Source organism: Xyrauchen texanus, chromosome 5 (assembly GCF_025860055.1).
Source record: "Xyrauchen texanus isolate HMW12.3.18 chromosome 5, RBS_HiC_50CHRs, whole genome shotgun sequence".
Lineage (NCBI taxonomy): Eukaryota > Metazoa > Chordata > Actinopteri > Cypriniformes > Catostomidae > Xyrauchen > Xyrauchen texanus.
The window spans coordinates 51,951,599-51,976,233 of NC_068280.1; the positions used below are offsets into that span (position 1 = coordinate 51,951,599).

General features: G+C 39.4%; 1 protein-coding gene across 5 annotated transcripts in view; it reads left to right on the forward strand.

The window, feature by feature from the left end:
* The window catches only part of LOC127643648 (runt-related transcription factor 1-like), a 79,535-nt gene extending 58,284 nt beyond the window's left edge, over window positions 1-21,251 (forward strand). For 2 of the 5 annotated variants that reach the window (XM_052126453.1, XM_052126455.1), the window contains 4 exons: window positions 926-1,030; window positions 6,971-7,138; window positions 14,140-14,265; window positions 18,364-21,251. In XM_052126453.1, coding sequence (XP_051982413.1) covers window positions 926-1,030; window positions 6,971-7,138; window positions 14,140-14,265; window positions 18,364-18,875 — 911 coding nt within the window. In that variant the 3' untranslated portion in view covers window positions 18,876-21,251. Of the gene's footprint in view, window positions 1-925; window positions 1,031-6,970; window positions 7,139-7,974; window positions 9,932-14,139; window positions 14,266-18,363 lie in introns of those variants that run through there. The other 3 variants (XM_052126454.1, XM_052126456.1, XM_052126457.1) reach the window with 2 other exon arrangements.
* Window positions 21,252-24,635: the final 3,384 nt, after the last annotated feature.

Below are 24,635 nucleotides of genomic sequence, written 5' to 3' on the forward strand. Positions count from 1 at the left end.
GTGTCCAAAAACATCTCCAAACAAATAAAAGATAATAATTGTACATAAGAACTAATTACACATGCAAACACAACAATGACTAAAGGTTTGCATAGCATGCAGACATGATTTTAGTCATGAGATTTCACAGAATGAGTTTCATTCTGTGTCATTTGAGTCATCATTGAGTCTGTGTCGTGTATTTGGCGCCATCTCCTGGTGGTCCTATGTAACATTGTGCTTCATGTGGATTATCTAATGATCTAAACATCTGATTATCTTGTGTGTGGACTCGTTTGAAAGATAATCACCTCCTTTAAGTAATGATATGTGATATTTTATGTTCTGTTAATATTTTGTGAATTTATAAGCGAAAATGCGGCATATAAGCAACACCAACATAATTGTCATGGACATATAAAGACATATATTTAGCTGTTACTCGCTATATTTGTGTCTGTGAGTAAAACAAATAGTCTGGTTGTATTTTACTCTTTAAGAGCTTTCAAACAACATATGACACATGACTATTTGACCAGTTTGATGTTTTTACCGATTTCAATAATATGTGCAGTGTAAATGTTTTTTTAAATAAATGATCAAAACGGAACACTTCAGATTTGTCTACAAATTTCAAAGCACATGTTCAATTTTGGTCATAATGTCTACATGCATTGGAAAGTAGAGCTTCTGAACTTTCAAACGAAACCTATTTTTCCTTGGTCAAGACTGTAGTTATTAATAATTTTATTATTTTATTTTCTTACAGGCCCGCCAAGCTTAAAGGGTTAAAGACATAAACAAAGAATGCCTTCTGTGCGTATTCCTCACAGGAACCACATGTAACGATAAATATATCCTAAATAAATATGCTAAATAGGTTCAGCAAATGCACATCTATATGTCTTTCCTGTTTTGATGACGTGTGTATATTTGTGTTTTTCAGGAAAGAGCTTCACTTTGACCATCACCGTCTTCACAAACCCTCCTCAGGTGGCCACATATCAGAGAGCCATTAAGATAACAGTGGACGGACCCCGAGAGCCACGCCGTGAGTTATGATCACTCATCAGTATTAATGCAATATTCACCTTACTCAGCCCCGCCCCTTTTCCGTGCTCCGCTCTTCCGAATTTTGTCATCTAACTTCCTGTTTGTATTGACGCTACTGAGAAGAGTTGATCTAAATGGATTATATGTGGGAGTACAGAAAGTATCTTTCCCCAAGATTTGATGGTGTGAGTCTACAGCACCCTTTACTATGTGGAAATGCTCGTGAGGTGTTTTTCAGTCACTCTAAATTTTCCGACGCCCGCGGAGGTAAATTGGACCTGCCAGGTCACATTCGGACAGCTATAACACACTGCACTTTATCACGATACAAGCATTTCATTGTTATACGTGTTATTCTGCTTAATTTCTATGTTTCGACTTATTCATTATTTGTGTTAAAATGTGTAGTTATGAAATCCTATGGATTCTATAGGGTCCTATATCCTACACATGCAAGTACAATATTAAAGAAAATTACAATTGTACTTTTTAAAATTAATTTGTCACCCTACATTTTTAACAGGCTTAAATTTGATTAAAATAGTTAGAAGCACATTCTAAAATAAATAATACACTTTGACATGTAAATGTGTGTGTGTGTGTGTGTATGAGTGTGTGTGTGTGTGTGTGTTTGAGTGTGTGTTTGTGTGTGTGTGAATGTGTGTGCGTGTTCGTGTGTGTGTGTCTGTGCGTGTGTATATGAGTGTGTGCGTGTATGTGCGTGTGTGTGTGTCTGTGCGTGTGTATATGAGTGTGTGCTTGTGTGTGTCTGTTTGTGTGTGTGTGTATGAGTGTTTGTGCATGTGTGTGTGTGTGTGTGTGTGTGTGTACGTGCGTGTGTGTGTGTTTGTGTGTGCGTGTGTATATGAGTGTGTATACAGTGTGTATGTGCGTGTGTGTGTATATGAGTGTGTGTGAGTGTGTGTGTAAATGTGTGTGTGTGCTTGTGTATATGAGTTTGTGTGTGTGTGTGTGTGTGCTTGTGTATATGAGTGTGTGTGTGTGTGCTTGTGTATATGAGTGTGTGTTTGTGTGTGTGTGTGTGTGTGCTTGTGTATATGAGTGTGTGTGTGTGTGCTTGTGTATATGAGTGTGTGTGTGTGTGTGTGCTTGTGTATATGAGTGTGTGTTTGTGTGTGTGTGTGTGTGTGTGTGTGTGTGTGCTTGTGTATATGAGTGTGTGTGTGTGCTTGTGTATATGAGTGTGTGTGTGTGTGTGTGCTTGTGTATATGAGTGTGTGTTTGTGTTGTGTGTGTGTGTGTGTGTGTGTGTGTGTGTGTGCTTGTGTATATGAGTGTGTGTGCGTGCGTGCGTGCGTGCGTGTGTGTGCGTGTGTGTGTGTGTAGTTGTTTAACACTCAAAATATCTCAAATAACCTTAACTATAACGTGATGGGTGAATGGCATGAGAAGATGGTCAGAGGTGTCTTATGAGATATTTTGAATGACTTTATGTTATCTCTTGGAGATTCATGAGCACAGAGGCACATCAGCTTGAAGGTAGGATCTTCAAGAAGTACTCATGATTTAAAATATTCCCGCTCTGCTTCCAGTTGTTATGACATCCCCTCAACACTTTCAAATACTCATGACATCTGTGACTCTACTTCGATAGCTAATTACACTCTGACATCAACACCACAGAAATCTATATTGAACCGCCTGAACGGAAGTTCTGAGACAACATTTTCAAGATGGCTGTATGATAGTTTCTCTGGCACATTAGGTGATTACAGAATCCCAAAAATTATTTGGACACTTAAAGCTGAATAATGTCTTTTTCAGTGTTAAAATACTTTCTTCTATCTCAGCTTAATATGCAGACAAGTATAAGTGGAAAACTGTAAACACTGTTTCTCTGTGGCACTATAAAAATTCCTGTGTTTATTTGGAGCGGGACTATCTGACTGTGGCGCTAGTGTCGCAGAAATGACATCAGCTACAAGTCACACTTAATACATGTATTACATAACAAAATATCAACAAATCGATTGACAGCCCTAATTATAATTGTTATGTTTATTGGCTAAGGTGCTATCGCTGTCGTTAATGTTGTGTTTGAATTTTAAAGTGTATCTTAGTCTAGTTTTTGTTTGTCTTGCTGGTATAAAGAGTGTTTTTATAGCATGGTTTTATATAAGTGTGTATCATGCTGCACTATCGTGTTGGTGGTCGTTGAAGGTTTGTTCCCCGCTGGTCCGTTATTCCGGTCGGGAATCTGTCGAGCGGCGCCACCCCACATACTCCGTGTCTGTATGTCTGGATGCACTGGCCTCATCTTCAAAGCGCTCAGACACGCTCTCTGATTTCAGCTTGACTTCCTCCCCTCGCGTGCGCGTCGACGTGTGTGTGTGTGTAGATGAGTGCAGCTGATGGATTCACACAGCTGCGAGCTGCGACTTTTCTGCTGCTTCCCGTTTGGTTTTTTGCTCTCAACGCCTGTGATCATTAATACCGCATGCTTGCTCGGTCTCTGTGTGAGGTCACACACAACCACACACACGTCTCCTTTTACTGTACATGTAGACAGAGACAGTAGACCTCTCGCCTCAAACACATATTCTAATGAAATAAGTGCAGAATTACAGTGAAGTATCAAACTCTAAACTCCCTCTACTGGAGCTGTGACACTATTCCATAGAGTTCTGCACTCTTCATCTTAAAACATCTGCACAATTCATTCTGAGGAATAATCTTCTCTTCTCTCCTTTTCTCGTCTCTTCTCCTCTCGTCTCTTCTCTTCTCCTCTCATCTCATCTCGTCTCTTCTCTTCTCCTCTCGTCTCTTCTCTTCTCCTCTCGTCTCATCTCGTCTCTTCTCCTCTCGTCTCTTCTCCTCTCGTCTCTTCTCCTCTCGTCTCTTCTCCTCTCCTCTCGTCTCTTCTCCTCTCGTCTCTTCTCCTCTCATCTCTTCTCCTCTCGTCTCTTCTCTTCTCCTCGTCTCTTCTCCTCTCGTCTCTTCTCCTCTCCTCTCGTCTCTTCTCCTCTCTTCTCTTCTCCTCTCGTCTCTTCTCCTCTCGTCTCTTCTCTTCTCCTCTCGTCTCTTCTCCTCTCCTCTCGTCTCTTCTCTTCTCCTCTCGTCTCTTCTCCTCTCGTCTCATCTCGTCTCTTCTCTTCTCGTCTCTTCACTTCTCGTCTCTCTCCTCTCGTCTCTTCTCCTCTCGTCTCTTCTCCTCTCCTCTCGTCTCTTCTCCTCTCATCTCTTCTCCTCTCATCTCTTCTCTTCTCCTCTCGTCTCTTCTCTTCTCCTCTCGTCTCTTCTCGTCACTTCTCCTCTCGTCTCTTCTCCTCTCGTCTCTTCTCCTCTCATCTCTTCTCATCTCGTCTCTTCTCGTCTCCTCTCGTCTCTTCTCCTCTAGTCTCTTCTCTTCTCGTCTCTTCTCCTCTCGGTCTCTTCTCTTCTCCTCTAGTCTCTTCTCCTCTAGTCTCTTCTCGGTCTCCTCTAGCTCTCTTCTCCTCTCGTCTCTTCTCCTCTCATCTCTTCTCCTCTCGTCTCTTCTCCTCTCGTCTCTTCTCTTCTCCTCTCGTCTCTTCTCATCTCGTCTCTTCTCTTCTCGTCACTTCTCCTCTCGTCTCTTCTCCTCTCGTCTCTTCTCCTCTCGTCTCTTCTCGTCTCCTCTCGTCTCTTCTCCTCTAGTCTCTTCTCTTCTCGTCTCTTCTCCTCTCATCTCTTCTCTTCTCCTCTCGTCTCTTCTCCTCTCTTCTCTTCTCGTCTCCTCTTGTCTCTTCTCATCTCGTCTCTTCTTGTCTCCTCTCGTCTCGTCTCTTCTCCACTCATCTCTTCTCGTCTCCTCTCGTCTTTTCTCATCTCTTCTCCTCTCTTCTCCTCTCGTCTCTTCTCTCGTCTCTTCTCCTCTCGTCTCTTCTCCTCTCATCTCGTCTCTTTTCATCTCGTCTCGTCTCTTTTCGTCTCTTCTCCTCTCATCTCGTCTATTTTCGTCTCATCTCATCTTGTCTCTTCTCCTCTCCTCTCATCTCTTTTCGTCTCATCTCGTCTCTTCTCCTCTCATCTCGTCTCTTTTCGTCTCTTCTCCTCTCATCTCTTTTCATCTCGTCTCTTCTCCTCTCATCTCGTCTCTTTTCGTCTCTTCTTCTCTCATCTCTTTTCATCTCGTCTCTTCTCCTCTCATCTTGTCTCGTTTCGTCTCATCTCATCTTGTCTCTTCTCCTCTCCTCTCATCTCTTTTCATCTCATCTCGTCTCTTCTCCTCTCATCTCGTCTCTTTTCGTCTCTTCTCCTCTCATCTCTTTTCATCTCGTCTCTTCTCCTCTCATCTCGTCTCTTTTCGTCTCATCTCATCTTGTCTCCTCTCCTCTCATCTCTTTTCGTCTGATCTCGTCTCTTCTCCTCTCATCTCGTCTCTTTTCGTCTCTTCTCCTCTCATCTCGTCTCTTTTCATCTTGTCTCCTCTTGTCTCTTTTCGTCTTGTCTCTTCTGATCTCGTCTCATCTCTTTTCGTCTCGTCTCTTCTTATCTCGTGTCTTCTCCTCTCATCTCTTCTCCTCTCTTCTCTATGGTTTAGTTCAGCAGTGCTGGTCTGAAACTGGTGTTTGTTAGTTAGTGTGTTTGTGGGACTGGTTTTAGGCTTCAGCTCTTGGGTTGCAGTGTGTTAGGGGAACTTTAATTTAAGTGTGCCCAGAATTTGAGGGATCGTATTTCAATATGTATAATTAGGAGATATCTGCCTATTTTGGCCTGGCATGCATTAGTAGGTGTTCTTCTCTGAACTCTTCGAATGTTTCTACAGAATTCTGCATGCAGGGATTATATGGGGTGTTTGTCCCATCTCCAGTAATCTGACAGAGTGAACCCCAAACCTCACATCCATACAGAACAAACTCAAACTGCAGCCCTGTCTCACTTCACACCCTTGAGTGAAGAATTCTGTTCTTTTATTGCCAATTTTAACTCCACACCTGTTGTCTGAATACATAGATTTGATTGTGTCATACATTTTACCCCCAATGCCGGATTGTAGAAATGTATAATATAGACCATAATGCCAAATGAGATTAAATGCTTTTTTAAATCAACAAAGCATGCATACATTTTTCCTTTGTTTTTGTTTTTTGATGAAAGTGCATGTTGACTATCGTGTGTAGCGTGTGAATGTGGTCTGTGGTGCGGTGGTTTGGTTGGAATCTTACTCAACACTCTTCTAACTCATCCTCTCTTCTCTTTTCATCTCCTCTCCTCCCCTCTTCTCATCTCTCCTCTTTTCTTCTGTTCTCTTCTCATCTAGTCTCATCTCATCTCTTTTCCCTGACACATATTTAGGGCATTAGCAGAATGTCATATGTGTGATATACAGTAGCCTGTGTGTGTGTGTGTGTGTGTGTGCGCGGCGTGTGTGTGTGCGTGTGTGTGTGCGTGTGTGTGTATGTGTGTGTGCGTGTGTGTGTGTGTGTGCGTGAGTGTGTGTGTGTGTGTGAGTGAGCGTGTATTTATCACTTTGTGGGGACCAAATGTCCCCATAAGGATAGTAAAACCCGAAATGTTTGACCTTGTGGGGACATTTTGTCGGTCCCCATGAGGAAAACAGCTTATAAATCATACTAAATTATGTTTTTTGAAAAGGTAAAAATGCAGAAGGTTTTCTGTGAGGGTTAGGTTTAGGGGTAGGGTTAGGTTTAGGGGATAGAATATAAAGTTTGTACAGTATAAAAACCATTATGTCTATGGAAAGTCCCCATAAAACATGGAAACACAACATGTGTGAGTGTGTGTGTGTGTGTGGGTGTGTATGTGTGTGTTAAGTAGTAGTCAGATTATAGTGCATAGGAAATATTCCTGTGCAATAGCTGTTTTGTGTATTTAAATGGTTTTGATTCTGTAAATGCACAATAGGTAACAAAAATCACTTTCTCTCATCTCCGTTGTGTGTGTGTGTGTGTGTGTGTGTGTGTGTGTGTGTGTGTGTGTGTGTGTGTGTGTGCAGGGCACCGTCAGAAGCCGGATGAAGCTGTAAAGCCCGGTGCATTAGCTTTCTCTGAGCAGTTGAGGCGAAGTGCCATGCGGTGCAGTCCACACCACGGCCCCACCCACAACCCCCGCCCCGCCCTCAACACACCCCCCTTCAGCAGCCCCGCCCACAGCCAGATTTCTGGTGAGTTAGCCTCAAATATATCTGTCTAATCATATTCTTACACCAAAGAACAATATTAGGGCAGGCCACATATCTGTTCATATATTCTATTCTATTCTGCTTTTTTGTTCTACTTGATTCTATCCAATTCTTTTCTATTTCTCTGTTCTATTCTATTCTGCTTTTACTGTGTGCATTATGCTTTTATCCTTCCTAAACTCGCTGTAGAGGATTATAGAAGTCGCTGACCTCATTAGAGTAATTAGTGAAGTCATAGTAATTACTATGATGCTGTGAAAACACAGTATGATCAGCTCGTGAAATGGATCAGAATGCCTCAAAAACTCTCCTGTTTGATGCATTTGCATGAGTGTATATTTGTGATTCGTTTCCAGTGCTTTTTTCTGGTTCGGGAGTAGTGGAAGTGAATGTGTGTGTGTGTGTGTGTATGTATGCGTGTGTGTATATGTGTGTGTGTGTGTCTGTGTGTGTGTGTGTGTGTGTGTGTGTGTGTGTGTGTGTGTGTGTGTGTGTGTGTGTGTGTGTGTGTGTGTGTGTGTGTATGTGTGTGTGTGTGCTACTTTGTTATTAGTTCTGCTTTTTCCTGGCAGGTGATGGGGGGGAAGTAGGGACACAACACACATCATCGGACGCTCAGACATAACAAATACAGAGAACAAGGCCACCTTTGATTGGAGCTTAGACAAGCATGCCAGAGCGTGTCCACACACACACACACACACTTGCACCACATGGGATGGTTTAGGCCCCAATAACAATCTTTGCTCTTTTATTGTTTATGCATATGTTTCATACGGCGAAAAAGCTAAACTTAAACATTCTCTGATTTCATGTAGAAATGGCTTCAATTAAAGCTGAGAGGAGAAATTTCACACAGTTGGAAAAGTGAAACAGTATTGCCCAAAGTCATGCTCTTCAGCTTCTGTTCAGTCCGGTTGTATTCTCTCCATTCTTTTAACTCAATAACATGTCAATTTAACACATTTTACTGTATTAAATATGAATTCTGCAGTTCCCCTAAAATTAGCACAAGAACGTTTCCAGATTCTTCCAAACCTGACCGTGAATAGGTGTTATACAGATGTGTGTATAATATACAGTACCTTTGATAAAAGTATACAATGTAATTCAGGCATTTTGAAGTGTCTGAATACTTTTAAAAGCGTGTGTGTGTGTACTCAAACCGATCGTCTGAGAAATGAGCCGACGGGAGTGCAGCACTTCTGCTTTTACTTCTGCTTTCACTCATTGTTTTAAACATTTCCCAATTTGGCATGAACAAAACATGGACCTCCACCTTTGAAATACAGAGATGCTTTTAGTTTCTCTTCCTCTTCGTGAGCACAGATGCGAGTAAGGTGACAATGACAATCCGATAGACGGAGCCGAGCACCTTGCATGTGCGAAGTGAGGAGGAAGATAATCACAGAAAAGAGGAAGAGAAACATATTTGACAGGAAGCAGGCTTGTGTGAAAATCCCTCATTCAAAGCGCAACCAAATGTAGTGCAGCTTGATATTGTTGATGGGAATAAATGGATTAAATTAAAAAGAGAGAAACAGACGGTTTACACGTGGTTCGAGTTTCATCTTAAGACCCGTGAGTTATTAAAGAGCAATTAATTGAGATGTCTGGGTACAGTAAGAGAGAAATGGCATGATGATGGAGTGATGAAAGGCAATAGTGGACCAAATTGAGCCCGGCGCGAGGCATTGGAACAGAATGTCTCCTGCCGCGTGCTTCCCTCTGATCCAACGGCCAGAAATAGCAGCAGGATCGCGGCCAACGGAAACCGTTATTAAGTCATTCAAGAGCTTTCTCTCTCTCTCTCTCTCTCTCTCTCTCTCTCTCTCTTTTGCTACTTCTTTTTATCCTAAAGAAAATGAAAAGCAGCTGGTGCCACGGGCTCTGTGTGTCTGTTTGTGTCCATGTGTTTGAACAAGCCGTGGTGCGTGCAAATTTGAGGAAGCTTTTATATATTTAAAGAAGTTTGCATTTACGTCACTTGTTTGTGTAGAAGCGTTGCATGTTTTCGGCAACTGAGAGTGTATGCACGTTTGGAACGTTTGGACAGAAATGCATTTACAGAACAATTCTTGGCAGCACCGTCAGAAAACTAAAAAACGTATCGGATGTCGTACAGATACGTTAATATCTACCATTTGTTTTCCAAAGGGATTGAAGAAATTGAAATTGCCTGGAGGGAATTTTGGAGGCTGGAAAACGAAGCAGGAAATGTCTCTTGCCTGATAATTGAGACTTTAGCAACTTTGATCATTTTGCTAAATCGAACCCGGGAGAGTGCCAATGGACTCTTTCCCATTTCAAATCCACTTCCAAAAGACATGTTTTCATACTAAAGAGTCAGACGTATTACAGGAACACTTTCCCAAGTTTACTTGCACACCAATACGCTGATAACTACCAAAAAACGGCATATTCAAAAAACCGCCAGTGTGAGAAAACGTTGAATCGGATTATTCTCTGTTTTTGACGTCAAAACAAACTGTATGTAAACAAGTTCAAAAGTTATCCCCCCAAAAAACGAATAAATGTCATTATTTACACACCCTCGTGTCGTTCCAACCCCGTATGCTGTCTTTTTTAATCGTGGAACACAAAAGATTGCATTTTGACCATATCTGTCCAGTAGTGCTAATCTGGTCAATGAAATTACTGACGAAAATGTTTGTTGGCATTTGTTCATTTTGTCAACAATAGCAAAGACGAGACAAAGATGTATCGTGACTATAGTTAATAGCATGCGAAAAGTCGCCGTTCCATGTACAGTCTGAAATGCAATTGTCCTCGATCCATTCAACCCAGACAGCAATTCTGAGTATACTTTGTGTCGTCTTTAAAGGAATGCATTGTGAAGGTTGTACAAAGTAACATTTATCTTTAGCAATTCTATCAACGGGAATCAGTCACAACAGCGCCGCCACTACATGGGCCGCCATCTTGATTGGTTTGGGTTGAATGGATCACATGACTGCGTCACATGACAACAAACACGTCATAGTTTTCAGATGTCTTCCCCGTCCACACTACAACTCGAAAACACAGTTTTCAAATGTTTCCACTTGGGAGAGCGTTTTCGAAAAAGCATCAAAAACGGCGTCTCAGTGTGGACGGAAGTCCAAAACGTAGAGTAAAAGATGCGTTTTCAAATGAAAAGGTATTAGAGTGGCCTAAAACAAACAAAATTGCCATTATTGATTGATTATATAAACAATCAGTGTGCAAAACAATGTCCTTACATTACCCTGATTTCGGGAAATAGCTGGCTTATGACTTTCATCCTTGCTTCATTACGTCATGTCCATAAACACAGGAAATAAGTATCAAATCATGAGATTCATACGCCAGAAGAGCAGTGCTGAAACCCAACTCACATAAAGTGTTCTTCCGCAAATTGCTTGCAGTTTTAACTTTCAACCACAGATGTCGCTAGTGAGCGCAAAGTTATTTAGTGCAGAAACAGAGGAAGAAATTTAAAAGAATAACAAAATGATCACAAACATCTCTTTTATGCACCAATCACTGCTGCTGTAAACCCCAAATAGCCACAAACATTATATCTGCTTGTACCTTTGGCAGTTTTCTCAAATAATTAAGAAATTTTACTTGTCTGTGAACTTGCTTGGTAAATTAATCAAACGTTATATCTTAGATGTCCACAACAAAATATGCAGTCCAGAAGGAAAAGCATGCAAAACAAATCATCAGAAAAATATGTTGTGGACTATTGTTGATAAAATGTTATATATCATCACAAAGGGGAGGATCTCATCTTTCTAATGACACATAGATTGAGCTTGTAGTCCACTTAGAGGCCGAGATATTCAATGAAATAATGAGGGTGTTGCTTCAACTGAAAATTAGACTGAATGTCTATGGACGAGCACATCTGTGAGGGATAAAATGCATTAGAGCGCCCCCTACAGTTCACATCTGTATATTGTGATGGAATGTGATAGAGAAACTTTCTTTTTTTCTAGTGCTTTCTGCCATCTAGTGGAATAAAATGAAACTTTTCAAAGTGAGGTAGAGTAAACAGAACCAGAATGACATGTTTACAAAGTTGGGACAACAGCAAAAGATTATGAACACATACAATGCTATTTATGAATAATTGGAGGCTTTTTTTAGAAGAAAGAAAGTCAAACAGGTTAGGAATGACATGAGAGTAAATACTTGCTTGCTGTGGCTCCTATGAGGAGCATAGCGCGTCAGTCCAACGTCTCCACGCCTCACGGTTGTTCGCCGGTGTCTTGACTTGCCCCATGTTTTGCCATTGCCTTCGGCATCTTTTGCTACCATCCTGCACCATGTGTTGCTTGGTCACCCGGGTCTACGACTGCCTTGGGGGTTGGCATGACCAATCCATTGCCACCTACGTTTCTGGATTTCATCTACAGTGACCATCAATTACTGGTTGGAAGTATCAGGTTATGGGTGGCTTCCATCTTTACTGGCAATGACCTTTGGCTGAATTTTGCTCAAGGTTGGACAAGCTACTTGAATGTCAGGGAGTAGTAGACTAGTGGGAATGCATTGTGACATCGTCATGCAGTACAGCGGCTGAACAAACTCTTGGCTTTGTGATCCATTGATCCAGGACACCACATGGTATATATTGAAGAATGCATAAGCTTGAAACGCCAGCTTGACCAGCTGCACTCCAAACAGCAGCTATGATCTGAAATATTGGAAGAGTACAACAGCACTGATCGACAGATTAAGTAAATGGCTGCCTTGATAAATGCAAGTTTATCAGTAATATTGCAGCGAATACAAAGTATGCCTCAAGAAATGAGGATATGTGCGGTGTACCAAGCCATTCGCCAACATAGCAGCAGGGGTTTGAAGGTATATCCAGTGTTGAAGAGCTCTGATGGTCACACATTCCCAACTGAAGAACAACATCTAGAGCGCTGAAAAGAGCATTTCTCGTCCAGGCCTTCTGAGGCAAATTAGTTGAGTCCTCTCCGACTTCAAACTAGATGCAATGCTCACCGAACAATCCGCACAAACCCTCCTGATCTGTGAGAAGTGGAGACTGCAATTGAGAAACTGAAGTCCAACAAGGCCCCCGGGCTCGACAACGTCGCAGCCGAGCTGATTAAATGCAGACCTCACCAAATGGCGAAACATCTGTGGCCCCTGATATGTGAAGTTTGGACCACGAAGCAGGTACCGGAGCACTGGAAGACGGGTGTGTGAGTGACAATCCCTTAGAAGGGAGACCTGAGCGAATGTAAGAACTGGAGGGGCATGACATCGTTGAATACAATAGGGAGACATTATTGTACACGGCAGACTGATGTCTGGTCTCAATGAAGTGCTGCATCCTGCTCAAGCTGGTTTTCGCAGAGGAAGATCTTGCACTGACCAAGTCAATATCATACGGATAATTGCTGAGCAATCAGTTGAATGGAGATTACCACTGTTCCTCTTCTTTGTCGACTTTGAATGAGCGTTCGACACTGTGAACGGGAATGCCATTTGGAGTGCATTGGAGAAACTAGGAGTTCCGGATGACATCATTGCTATTCAGTGAATTGTACAGGGATGCCAAGTGTAAAGTCAGGTACTCAGGCAGAGAAAGCGAGCTGTTTGAGGTCCATAAAAGTGTATGACAGGGGTGTGTGTTGTCACCGTTGCTATTTCTGATTGTGCTCGACAATGTGATGAAGCCCAATGGCACACAATGGCAACTGACATTTAGTTTGCATGACCTGATGGCTCATTCTTTCAATTCCACAAAATCAGGTTGTGGTGTAGTGGGCTAAAGCACATAACTGGTAATCAGAAGGTCGCTGGTTCGATCCCCACAGCCACCACCATTGTGTCCTTGAGCAAGGCACTTAACTCCAGGTTGCTCCGGGGGGACTGTCCCTGTAATAAGAGCTCTGTAAGTCACTTTGGATAAAAAGCATCTACCAAATGCATAAATATAAATGGAACGTCTTCAATACAATGCAGCCAAAGTTGGACTGAAGTTTAATGGCAAGACGACCAAACTGTTGCAGATAGGCACAAATAACACCCGGCCATTGCTCCAGTCTGGCTATGAAACTTGGGGTATCACACAGCAGAACATTAAACATTTAAAGCAAATGCTTGTCAATAAATGCCTTTGTCGTATCCTACATATCTTCTGGCCCACTGCATCTCAAACCAAGGAGTAAATAATCATTATTAAATAATAACAAACTATTCTGTGTGTGCATAAAACGAGTTTTTTTTAGCTTATGTTTGTTGTGTAGGTCTCCTGACTTCATTTTTAGTTGCTGTGTGTGTAAGAGCACAGTAAAAAATGATTGAGTCCCGCTCGCACCGGATGCCCGAATCCGCCTCCAGCCACCCACCCAGCCATGTGTGACTCCTGCCCCAGATCACAAGCACCGAGTCTGGGAAGGGGAGGCAGCAAAGGAGGGGGCTTCTGGGGGGGCGGGTGTTGCTGGCAGCGGGCCGCGGTCTGGCTGCACTTGAAACGGACTGCACACTGTTTGGCCGCTGTGCATAATTTGCTTCCTCTCTGATGGGCCGACCTCCCCTTACGTCTGGAAGTCTGTAGGCGTGGAGAGAAAGAGAGAGAGAGAGAGAGACAAACACACACTGAGAGAAAGTGTCTTCACCGCCCTGTTTTCCTCTCGCTCCATTATTCAGTGTCCTTTTGTTTATCTTGAATGGCTTTAAAAGGCCCGAAAATGACAATTCTGTGATGATTTACTCACTCTCGTTTCCCGTGGTACACTACAGTAATTGCATGGGTTGTTAGGGTGCAAATTAAGTGCAACTGGAAAAACTGGAATGCATAAAATGATGTGTGTGTGCGTTTGAACAGGTGTATGTTGATGCCTGTGTTCTTATTAACAATTAATAATATTTCTATATTTTTGTGGGTGTAATTCTTGGATGAGCTGCACTGATGGAAAATGATGTCATAAAACGATGTCATTTATTGAATATACAGTATATGTTTCTTTTTGCAGATTCTAGACAGATGCAAACATCTCCGTCCTGGTCTTACGAGCAGCCATACCCGTACCTGGGCCCCATCTCCACCCCAACCGTTCACCCAACAACACCCATATCACCCAGCCGCAATGCTATACACTGTAAGTATTACCATGGTACATGTAAAACTAGAAAACATGGTAGCACTGTAGTATTTTTGTTACCTATTGTCAGAGCTGCTCCATGGCAGTACCATGGTACAGTGATGTTTTAGATGGTAACACCGTGGTACTTTGATATATGTACCATTGTTCTGAATGATTACCATAGTTACAGGAAAGGACAGTACATATACCATGAGATTTACAAAACACATGATATTATAAAGTAACTGTTCAAGAAAATATGGTATTGCCATAAAATGTCCAAAGAAAAATGGCATTACTATAAATATAGTTTGTTAGTTATTAATAAGTCATGGTATAACCATGGTACATATACTAAGACATTGTATTATCAATGTGCAAATCTAAAAACATGGTATTATCATGGTACATGTCTAAAAACATGGTACATGTCTAAAAACATGGTATTATCATGCTACATGTCTAAAAACATTGTATTGCCATGTTACATGTCTAAAAACATGGTACATCTCTAAAAACAGGGTACATCTCTAAAAACATGGTATTATCATGGTACATGTCTAAAAACATTGTATTGCCATGTTACATGTCTAAAAACATGGTACATGTCTAAAAACATGGTATTATCATGTTACATGTCTAAAAACATTGTATTGCCATGTTACATGTCTAAAAACATGGTACATGTCTAAAAACATTGTATTGCCATGTTACATGTCTAAAAACATGGTACATGTCTAAAAACATGGTATTATCATGCTACATCTCTAAAAAAATGGTACATCTCTAAAAACATGGTAATATCATGGTACATGTCTAAAAACATGGTACATCTCTAAAAACAGCATACATCTCTAAAAACATGGTATTATCATGTTACATGTCTAAAAACATTGTATTGCCATGTTACGTCTAAAAACATGGTACATGTCTAAAAACATGGTATTATCATGTTACATGTCTAAAAACATTGTATTGCCATGTTACATGTCTAAAAACATGGTACATGTCTAATAACATGGTATTATCATGCTACATCTCTAAAAAATTGTACATCTCTAAAAACATGGTAATATCATGGTACATGTCTAAAAACATGGTACATCTCTAAAAACAGCGTACATCTCTAAAAACATGGTATTATCATGTTACATGTCTAAAAACATTGTATTGCCATGTTACATGTCTAAAAACAGGCTACATCTCTAAAAACATGGTATTATCATGCTACATGTCTAAAAACATTGTATTGCCATGTTACATGTCTAAAAACAGGGTACATCTCTAAAAACATGGTACATCTCTAAAAACATGGTATTATCATGTTACATGTCTAAAAACATTGTATTGCCATGTTACATGTCTAAAAACAGGCTACATCTCTAAAAACATGGTATTATCATGCTACATGTCTAAAAACATTGTATTGCCATGTTACATGTCTAAAAACAGGGTACATCTCTAAAAACATGGTACATCTCTAAAAACATGGTATTATCATGTTACATGTCTAAAAACATTGTATTGCCATGTTACATGTCTAAAAACATGGTACATCTCTAAAAACATGGTATTATCATGGTACATGTCTAAAAACATTGTATTGCCATGTTACATGTCTAAAAACATGGTACATGTCTAAAAACATGGTATTATCATGCTACATCTCTAAAAAAATGGTACATCTCTAAAAACATGGTAATATCATGGTACATGTCTAAAAACATGGTACATCTCTAAAAACAGCGTACATCTCTAAAAACATGGTATTATCATGTTACATATCTAAAAACATTGTATTGCCATGTTACGTCTAAAAACATGGTACATGTCTAAAAACATGGTATTATCATGTTACATGTCTAAAAACATGGTATTATCATGTTACATGTCTAAAAACATTGTATTGCCATGTTACGTCTAAAAACATGGTACATGTCTAAAAACATGGTATTATCATGTTACATGTCTAAAAACATTGTATTGCCATGTTACGTCTAAAAACATGGTACATGTCTAAAAACATGGTATTATCATGTTACATGTCTAAAAACATTGTATTGCCATGTTACATGTCTAAAAACATGGTACATGTCTAAAAACATGGTATTATCATGCTACATCTCTAAAAAATTGTACATCTCTAAAAACATGGTAATATCATGGTACATGTCTAAAAACATGGTACATCTCTAAAAACAGCGTACATCTCTAAAAACATGGTATTATCATGTTACATGTCTAAAAACATTGTATTGCCATGTTACATGTCTAAAAACAGGCTACATCTCTAAAAACATGGTATTATCATGCTACATGTCTAAAAACATTGTATTGCCATGTTACATGTCTAAAAACAGGGTACATCTCTAAAAACATGGTACATCTCTAAAAACATGGTATTATCATGTTACATGTCTAAAAACATTGTATTGCCATGTTATATGTCTAAAAACAGGGTACATCTCTAAAAACATGGTATTATCATGGTACATCTCTAAAAACATGGTACATCTCTAAAAACATTGTATTGCCATGTTACATGTCTAAAAACAGGCTACATCTCTAAAAACATGGTATTATCATGCTACATGTCTAAAAACATGGTACATGTCTAAAAACATGGTATTATCATGCTACATGTCTAAAAACATTGTATTGCCATGTTACATGTCTAAAAACAGGCTACATCTCTAAAAACATGGTATTATCATGCTACATGTCTAAAAACATTGTATTGCCATGTTACATGTCTAAAAACAGGGTACATCTCTAAAAACATGGTATTATCATGGTACATCTCTAAAAACATGGTACATCTCTAAAAACATGGTACATGTCTAAAAACATGGTATTATCATGCTACATCTCTAAAAACATGGTATTATCATGCTACATCTCTAAAAACATGGTATTATCATGCTACATGTCTAAAAAAATGGTACATCTCTAAAAACATGGTAATATCATGGTACATGTCTAAAAACATGGTATTACCATGGTACATGTCTAAAAACATGTTATTGTGATGCTACATATCTAAAAACAGGGTACATCTCTAAAAACATGGTATTGCCATGTTACATGTCTAAAAACAGGCTACATCTCTAAAAACATGGTATTATCATGCTACATGTCTAAAAACATTGTATTGCCATGTTACATGTCTAAAAACAGGGTACATCTCTAAAAACATGGTACATCTCTAAAAACATGGTATTATCATGTTACATGTCTAAAAACATTGTATTGCCATGTTATATGTCTAAAAACAGGGTACATCTCTAAAAACATGGTATTATCATGGTACATCTCTAAAAACATGGTACATCTCTAAAAACATTGTATTGCCATGTTACATGTCTAAAAACAGGCTACATCTCTAAAAACATGGTATTATCATGCTACATGTCTAAAAACATGGTATTATCATGCTACATGTCTAAAAACATTGTATTGCCATGTTACATGTCTAAAAACAGGCTACATCTCTAAAAACATGGTATTATCATGGTACATCTCTAAAAACATGGTACATCTCTAAAAACATGGTACATGTCTAAAAACATGGTATTATTATGCTACATCTCTAAAAACATGGTATTATCATGCTACATCTCTAAAAACATGGTATTATCATGCTACATGTCTAAAAAAATGGTACATCTCTAAAAACATGGTAATATCATGGTACATGTCTAAAAACATGGTATTACCATGGTACATGTCTAAAAACATGTTATTGTGATGCTACATATCTAAAAACAGGGTACATCTCTAAAAACATGGTATTGCCATGTTACATGTCTAAAAACATGGTACATCTCTAAAAACATGGTATTATCATGGTACATCTCTAAAAACATGTTATTACCATGGTACATCTCTAAAAACTTGTTATTACCATGGTACATCTCTAAAAACATGGTATTACCATGGTACATCTCTAAAAACTTGTTATTACCATGGTACATCTCTAAAAACATGGTATTATCATGGTACTCGTTCAAAAAAGGTTTATAATTTATAACGTGCACTAAATCTGTTGAATCAATAACCTTCTTCACCTTTTATTAGCACAATAACTGAAGAAAGCGTTTGTATTTTCTGTAGGTCCTGATCTGACCGCATTCACCGACCCACGTGTTGGCCTGGAGCGCTCGTTTCCATCCCTACCATCTCTACCTGACGGACGATTCTCTGACCCACGTGTGCCCTACCCCACCAGCGCATTTACCTACACCCCCACCCCTGTCACCAACGCTATCGGCATCGGTATGTCTGCTATGACGGCCCCTGCTGGCCGTTATCACACATACTTACCGCCCACTTACTCCTCGGGGTCATCCCCGGGTCAGGGTGGACCTTTTCAGGCGAGCTCTTCACCTTATCACCTGTACTACAGCAGCGCTGCCGGGTCGTACCAATTCTCCATGATGCCAGGGGGAGGTGGCGGTGAGCGCTCGCCACCACGTATCTTACCACCATGCACCAACGCCTCCACAGGCTCCGCCCTCCTGCACCCCTCTCTGCCCAATCAAAGCGATGTTGTCGTGGAGACCGAAGGAAGCCATAGTAGTTCGCCAACTAGTATGTCGGTTGAAGCCGTATGGAGGCCATATTGAAAACTCAGACGCTTTTATAGGTTGACGGACAGTCGGGTTGACCAATAGAACATGAACAGATTAACAAGGTGGATTCTGATTGGAGAAATGGACTCAAACTGGACGGACTTTTGTTTTTCATTGCACAGCATGAAAATCGTTTGTTTTTCTAAATAAAAGTTGTGGATAGTTTGTATTATTATTAATATTGTTATTGTTATTATTATTATTACTGTTGTTGGTCTCGTCATCATTGTACAACATTGTTCACCAGTGTCAGCCATGTTTTTAGCACTGATTTCTCTTCAATCTGCCTCTGTGTCAAATAAAACGTCAACATGCAACGTCTGAGGCCGGAAACATACTCCACGTACACAAGCGCACATGCGAATGAGTGCGCGGTTCAATTGTACATACAGTACATAATGTACATTGTAGCGTTACTGTAGCGGTAACAAACCTCAGTACTAAAGATGGACTGATAATCTGTTTGATTTTTTTCTTCCAAAATGCAGAAATAAAGCAATATTTGAAAATCAATTGTTCATGTTGTTTATCGGACACTTATCCATAAAAATCGTTATCGGTTGAAACAAACAATATCGGTTCATCTCTACTCAGTACTAAAAGGGGCATTAGAGATAACTTATTAATTAACAATTAAACAAGATGTGTTATAAGTGTTGCGTACAGATTATCTTGAACAGTTTGTGCTAATGCCTATACATAACGCACGTTATGCTGCATTGTTGCCGTGGTAACAAACGTCATTACTAGATATGGGCCGATAATCGGTTAGATTTTTTTCAGAAATACTAAATAAAACAACAACTTAAAAATTATTCTGTGATGCTTAATGGACTAATAAAAACATACAATTATCGTTAGCGGTTGTAACAAACAATATCGGTTCATCTCTACTCAGTATTCAAGGGGCGATTGGAATTACCCTACATAGGCGCCATTAAATCAGATGTTTTATTATTTAGGTAATTAGCTATAAACATGACGAGTGACAAGTTAACGAAATAACTGACTTTCTCTTCTAACTGTCGGTCCACCATCACAATAGCTACTCTGAAACAGAAAACTGACCGATGAAGTGGACCGTGTGCGCTAATGCCCAAACGTAACGCACTATTTTGCGTTGCTGTAGCGGTAACAAATGCCATTACAAGATATGGGCCGATAATCAGTTTGATATTTTTCAAAAAAGAGGAAATAAAGCTACAATTAAAATTTGTATAATATTCTGTTATGCTTAATGGACTAATAAAAACATTAAAATTATCGTTATCGGTTGTAACAAACAATATCGGTTCATCTCTGCTCTGTACTCAAGGGGGCGATAGAGATAACTTATTAAGCAACAATCAAACCAGATGTGTAATAACGTTGGTGTTAAGATTCTCTTGAAACTGTTCCGCCATGACAGTATTTGACCTGAAAGAGAAAACTGACCATAGAAGACTGTTTATGTTATAGCGCCCCTTGTGGCAACACTGAAAATGCAAAACGTATTTGTATTTGACACATTTCCAAACGCAACAACACGTGAACCGATGGCGTAAAGCATCTGCGTTAGAGTATGTTTCAGGTCTTAAGCTTTTGAGTTCTCAGTTTAGAGCCAATGAATGTGGTGCCAGAAATCAACACTTCATTTGCAAAAGTCGATGTTTGAACACTTCAAAGACCCCGACTCAGAGTCACATACTGTAGCCAAGGCTGAGCACTTGCCAATGGCGATATGCTCTTAAGAGTTTAAACAGACGTTTGACTCTGTACATTTCCAGGTTTACGAGACTTTTACCCGGCCACTGCCTTTCACGGTCTTTCACTTTGCAAGATTTACAGCGCAACATGGCGTCTGCTAATCCAACTTTTGCGATTGATGCTCTCATATACAGTCATGGTTTGAAGGTTGGATGGATATAAGATGGAAGAATCATGTACATCCTTCTTTGTGTAAATAGATTGTAAATTGCTTCAGTGGCGGTTTGATGATGACATCATTGATTGCCTAACACACGGCACTGTTCTCAACATCTACAGTTGTGAAATGGGCAAAACGATGTCGAGATGCAGGTTAAAATGTTTTCTGTCCTGTTTCAATTCTTTGGAGAATATAACACATTGTTGTGAAGAAACAACTACTTTCTATGCCATTATTTTTTGTAATAAGAGGAGTTTGCTAAGGCACTTACATTGACAGAGGGTCTAAAGCTATATCTTGAGACGACTCTACCCTACTTGATGCATAGAAGTGCACTAAAATACCTTTGCAATCGCATAGCATATTGAGAAAACAAAATGGGTCGTGAATGTTGTTTTTTATGTTGACTTTATCATCTTCATCTTACCTTTTCCCAAATGGTTGGCTGATATAAAGGCTATTTGTCTACTGAGCATGTTTCAGTGTTGAACACCCCCTCCAGTGTCTGTATATTATTCTCGACCCAGGAAGAATTCGTGAAGACAAGCCCCGACCTGCCGTCTGCCTGCAGATACTACACGGATAAACTCTCTCTTTCTCTTTGTCAGTTCTCTCCCTCCATCTCTCTTTTACGATGTTTCCCCTCAAACGGCAAAAAAAAAAACTATTTGGTCTACATAATTATTATTTTTTTATATATCAGATAAATATATTGCTAACAGATATTTCAAAATATATTTATATGACTATATTTATTTTTGTCTAATTTTTATTGAGGGCCAAATAACTTGAAATTAAATCATTAAATAAATATTTTAATTAATCATTAAATGCATAGTGACATTTTTTTTTAAACAATATAAAAGTTAAAAAAAACTATAATAATTTATTCATTAAATCACTAAATATAAATATCTCTTATTATTCATTTTTAGCACTATTTGCATTTAAATATAATCTTTGTGTTCATACGGAGAGCCAAATCTCAAATTAAATCATTAAATAATATTTAAAATTTATTGAATACATAAACAAATTGATTTAAAAAATTACATATATATATATATATATATATATATATAGTTTTTTAAAACAATTTCAATATGTATTTTAAAAATATGTATATACATATACAGAGTTGGGGAGTAACAGAATACATGTAACTGGATTACTTATTTAAAATACAAAATATAATTGACTGCATTCCACTACAGTTACAATTTAAATCATTGGTAATTAGAATACAGTTACATTCAAAATGTATTTTGATTACTGATGAGATTACTTTGCATTTTATTGTCATTTGTTTCATTTAATATTTAGTCCTTTCAGATGGAAAATATTTATACGTATAAATGATCCAAAGTGCATTTGAATAGCGGTGAAACACATTGTGATGATGTGTGACATTCATACGAGCAGACAGAGAAGTACGTTTGAAGTAAGTTTGGAGCAGAATAAATAGAAATAAACCTTGTGTAAATTGTTAGCTTTACGCTAAGCTAAAATGCTATTTCTAGCCATTTTACAGGCACATGTGACCAGACACGATCATATTTATTATCAAGAAAAGTCACGTTAGATCTTAATTCTTTTTTTTTTTCTAGTGAGATCTTTGATATTAGGGCAAAATAACTGTAATCTTGATAATCATTTTTGTATTGGTTTCCTGTAAAAATATAAAAAAAATCCTTAAAACAAGATCAGTTTGACTGATTAAATGTTTAAATGAATTAGTAACAGTGCCGGATTTAGGCACGGGCGACATGGGCAGCTGCCTAGGGCAACGACTTTGTGGGCGTGCTGAAGCGGGATTCGCCCAGGGCGCCATACAAGCTAGAAACGCTACTGATCAGTAAATACATAATTAAATCACATGTATGAAACATATAAAGTCATTAAATTAAATGTGAAATGTATTTCATTTAAGGACTAGTTTTTGTTGCATCCTTTAACACTAAGGATTGTTATTGCATGTAATGATGGAAATATTTAAATCAATCCCTTAGCATAGACTACATTAAACACATAAAGCCTAAAAAGTTTAAAAAGGCAAATTTGATTGGATACAAACGTATAGCTGGACTTCAGTCTTTGACTTTAGGTCCTCTTTTAATTGTGAACATAATTAACATAAGATTTACTTATTAAAAAAGCACCTGTCTTACTACTTTAGGGTTACTATTGTGCTAATCAAATCATGTGTATGTATCCACTGAATATACACCATCATGCAATTATACATGAAATGTCATTTTGTACCTGAATATATTTGCTTTGGAGCAACAATCCGTAAACCTCAAATGTAAATACAATTTCTTTGGCCAGCAAAAAGCAACTTTTTGCATAAAAAAACATACTTCCCTCTTTTCCCATGTGCTTCTCCTTTTCACAGCAAGATAGCAACGATGGAGACTTCCTGCTTACAAGGTCACATGACAACAAATATGTAGAGTTGCCTAGATACAAGGTCTGGGTCAACATACCCACAGGCTTATCTTGCCCCACTCTCCCTATATGTGTATTGGACCATCTCACTTTTGCCCAGATTTAACCCACAAGCATACACACAAAAATACACACACACACAGACATACACACACACATACACACACACACACCAGACATACACATACACACAAACAAACAGACATACACATACACATTGACATACACAAACACACACACACACACACACACACATACACACATACACACAAACACACACAGACATACACATACATATACACACACACACACATAGACATACACACACACACATATACACTAACACAACCCCTAAACCAACACATCCCCTAAACCTAACATAACCCCTAAACCCAAAACACATCCCCTAAACCCAACATAACCCCTAAACCCAACACATCCCCTAAACCCAACATAAACCCTAAACCCAACACATCCCCTAAACCCAACATAAACCCTAAACCCAACACATCCCCTAAACCCAACATAAACCCTAAACCCAACACATCCCCTAAACCCAACATAAACCCTAAACCCAACACAACCCCTAAACCCAACACATCCCCTAAACCCAACACATCCCCTAAACCCAACATAACCCCTAAACCCAACACATCCCCTAAACCCAACACAACCCCTAAACCCAACACAACCCCTAAACCCGACACAACCCCTAAACCCAACATAACCCCTAAACCCAACACATCCCCTAAACCCAACACATCCCCTAAACCCAACACAACCCCTAAACCCAACACAACCCCTAAACCCGACACATCCCCTAAACCCAACATAACCCCTAAACCCAACACATCCCCTAAACCCAACACATCCCCTAAACCCAACACAACCCCTAAACCCAACACACACCCCTAAACCCAACATAACCCCTAAACCCAACACATCCCCTAAACCCAACACATCCCCTAAACCCAACATAACCCCTAAACCCAACACATCCCCTAAACCCAACACAACCCCTAAACCCAACACAACCCCTAAACCCAACACATCCCCTAAACCCAACACAACCCGTAAACCCAACACATCCCCTAAACCCGACACATCCCCTAAACCCAACACAACCCCTAAACCCAACACATCCCCTAAACCCGACACAACCCCTAAACCCAACACAACCCTAAACCCGACACATCCCCTAAACCCGACACAACCCCTAAACCCAACACATCCCTTAAACCCAACACAACCCCTAAACCCAACACATCCCCTAAACCCAACACAACCCCTAAACCCAACACATCCCCTAAACCCAACACAACCCCTAAACCCAACACAACCCCTAAACCCAACACATCCCCTAAACCCAACACAACCCCTAAACCCAACACAACCCCTAA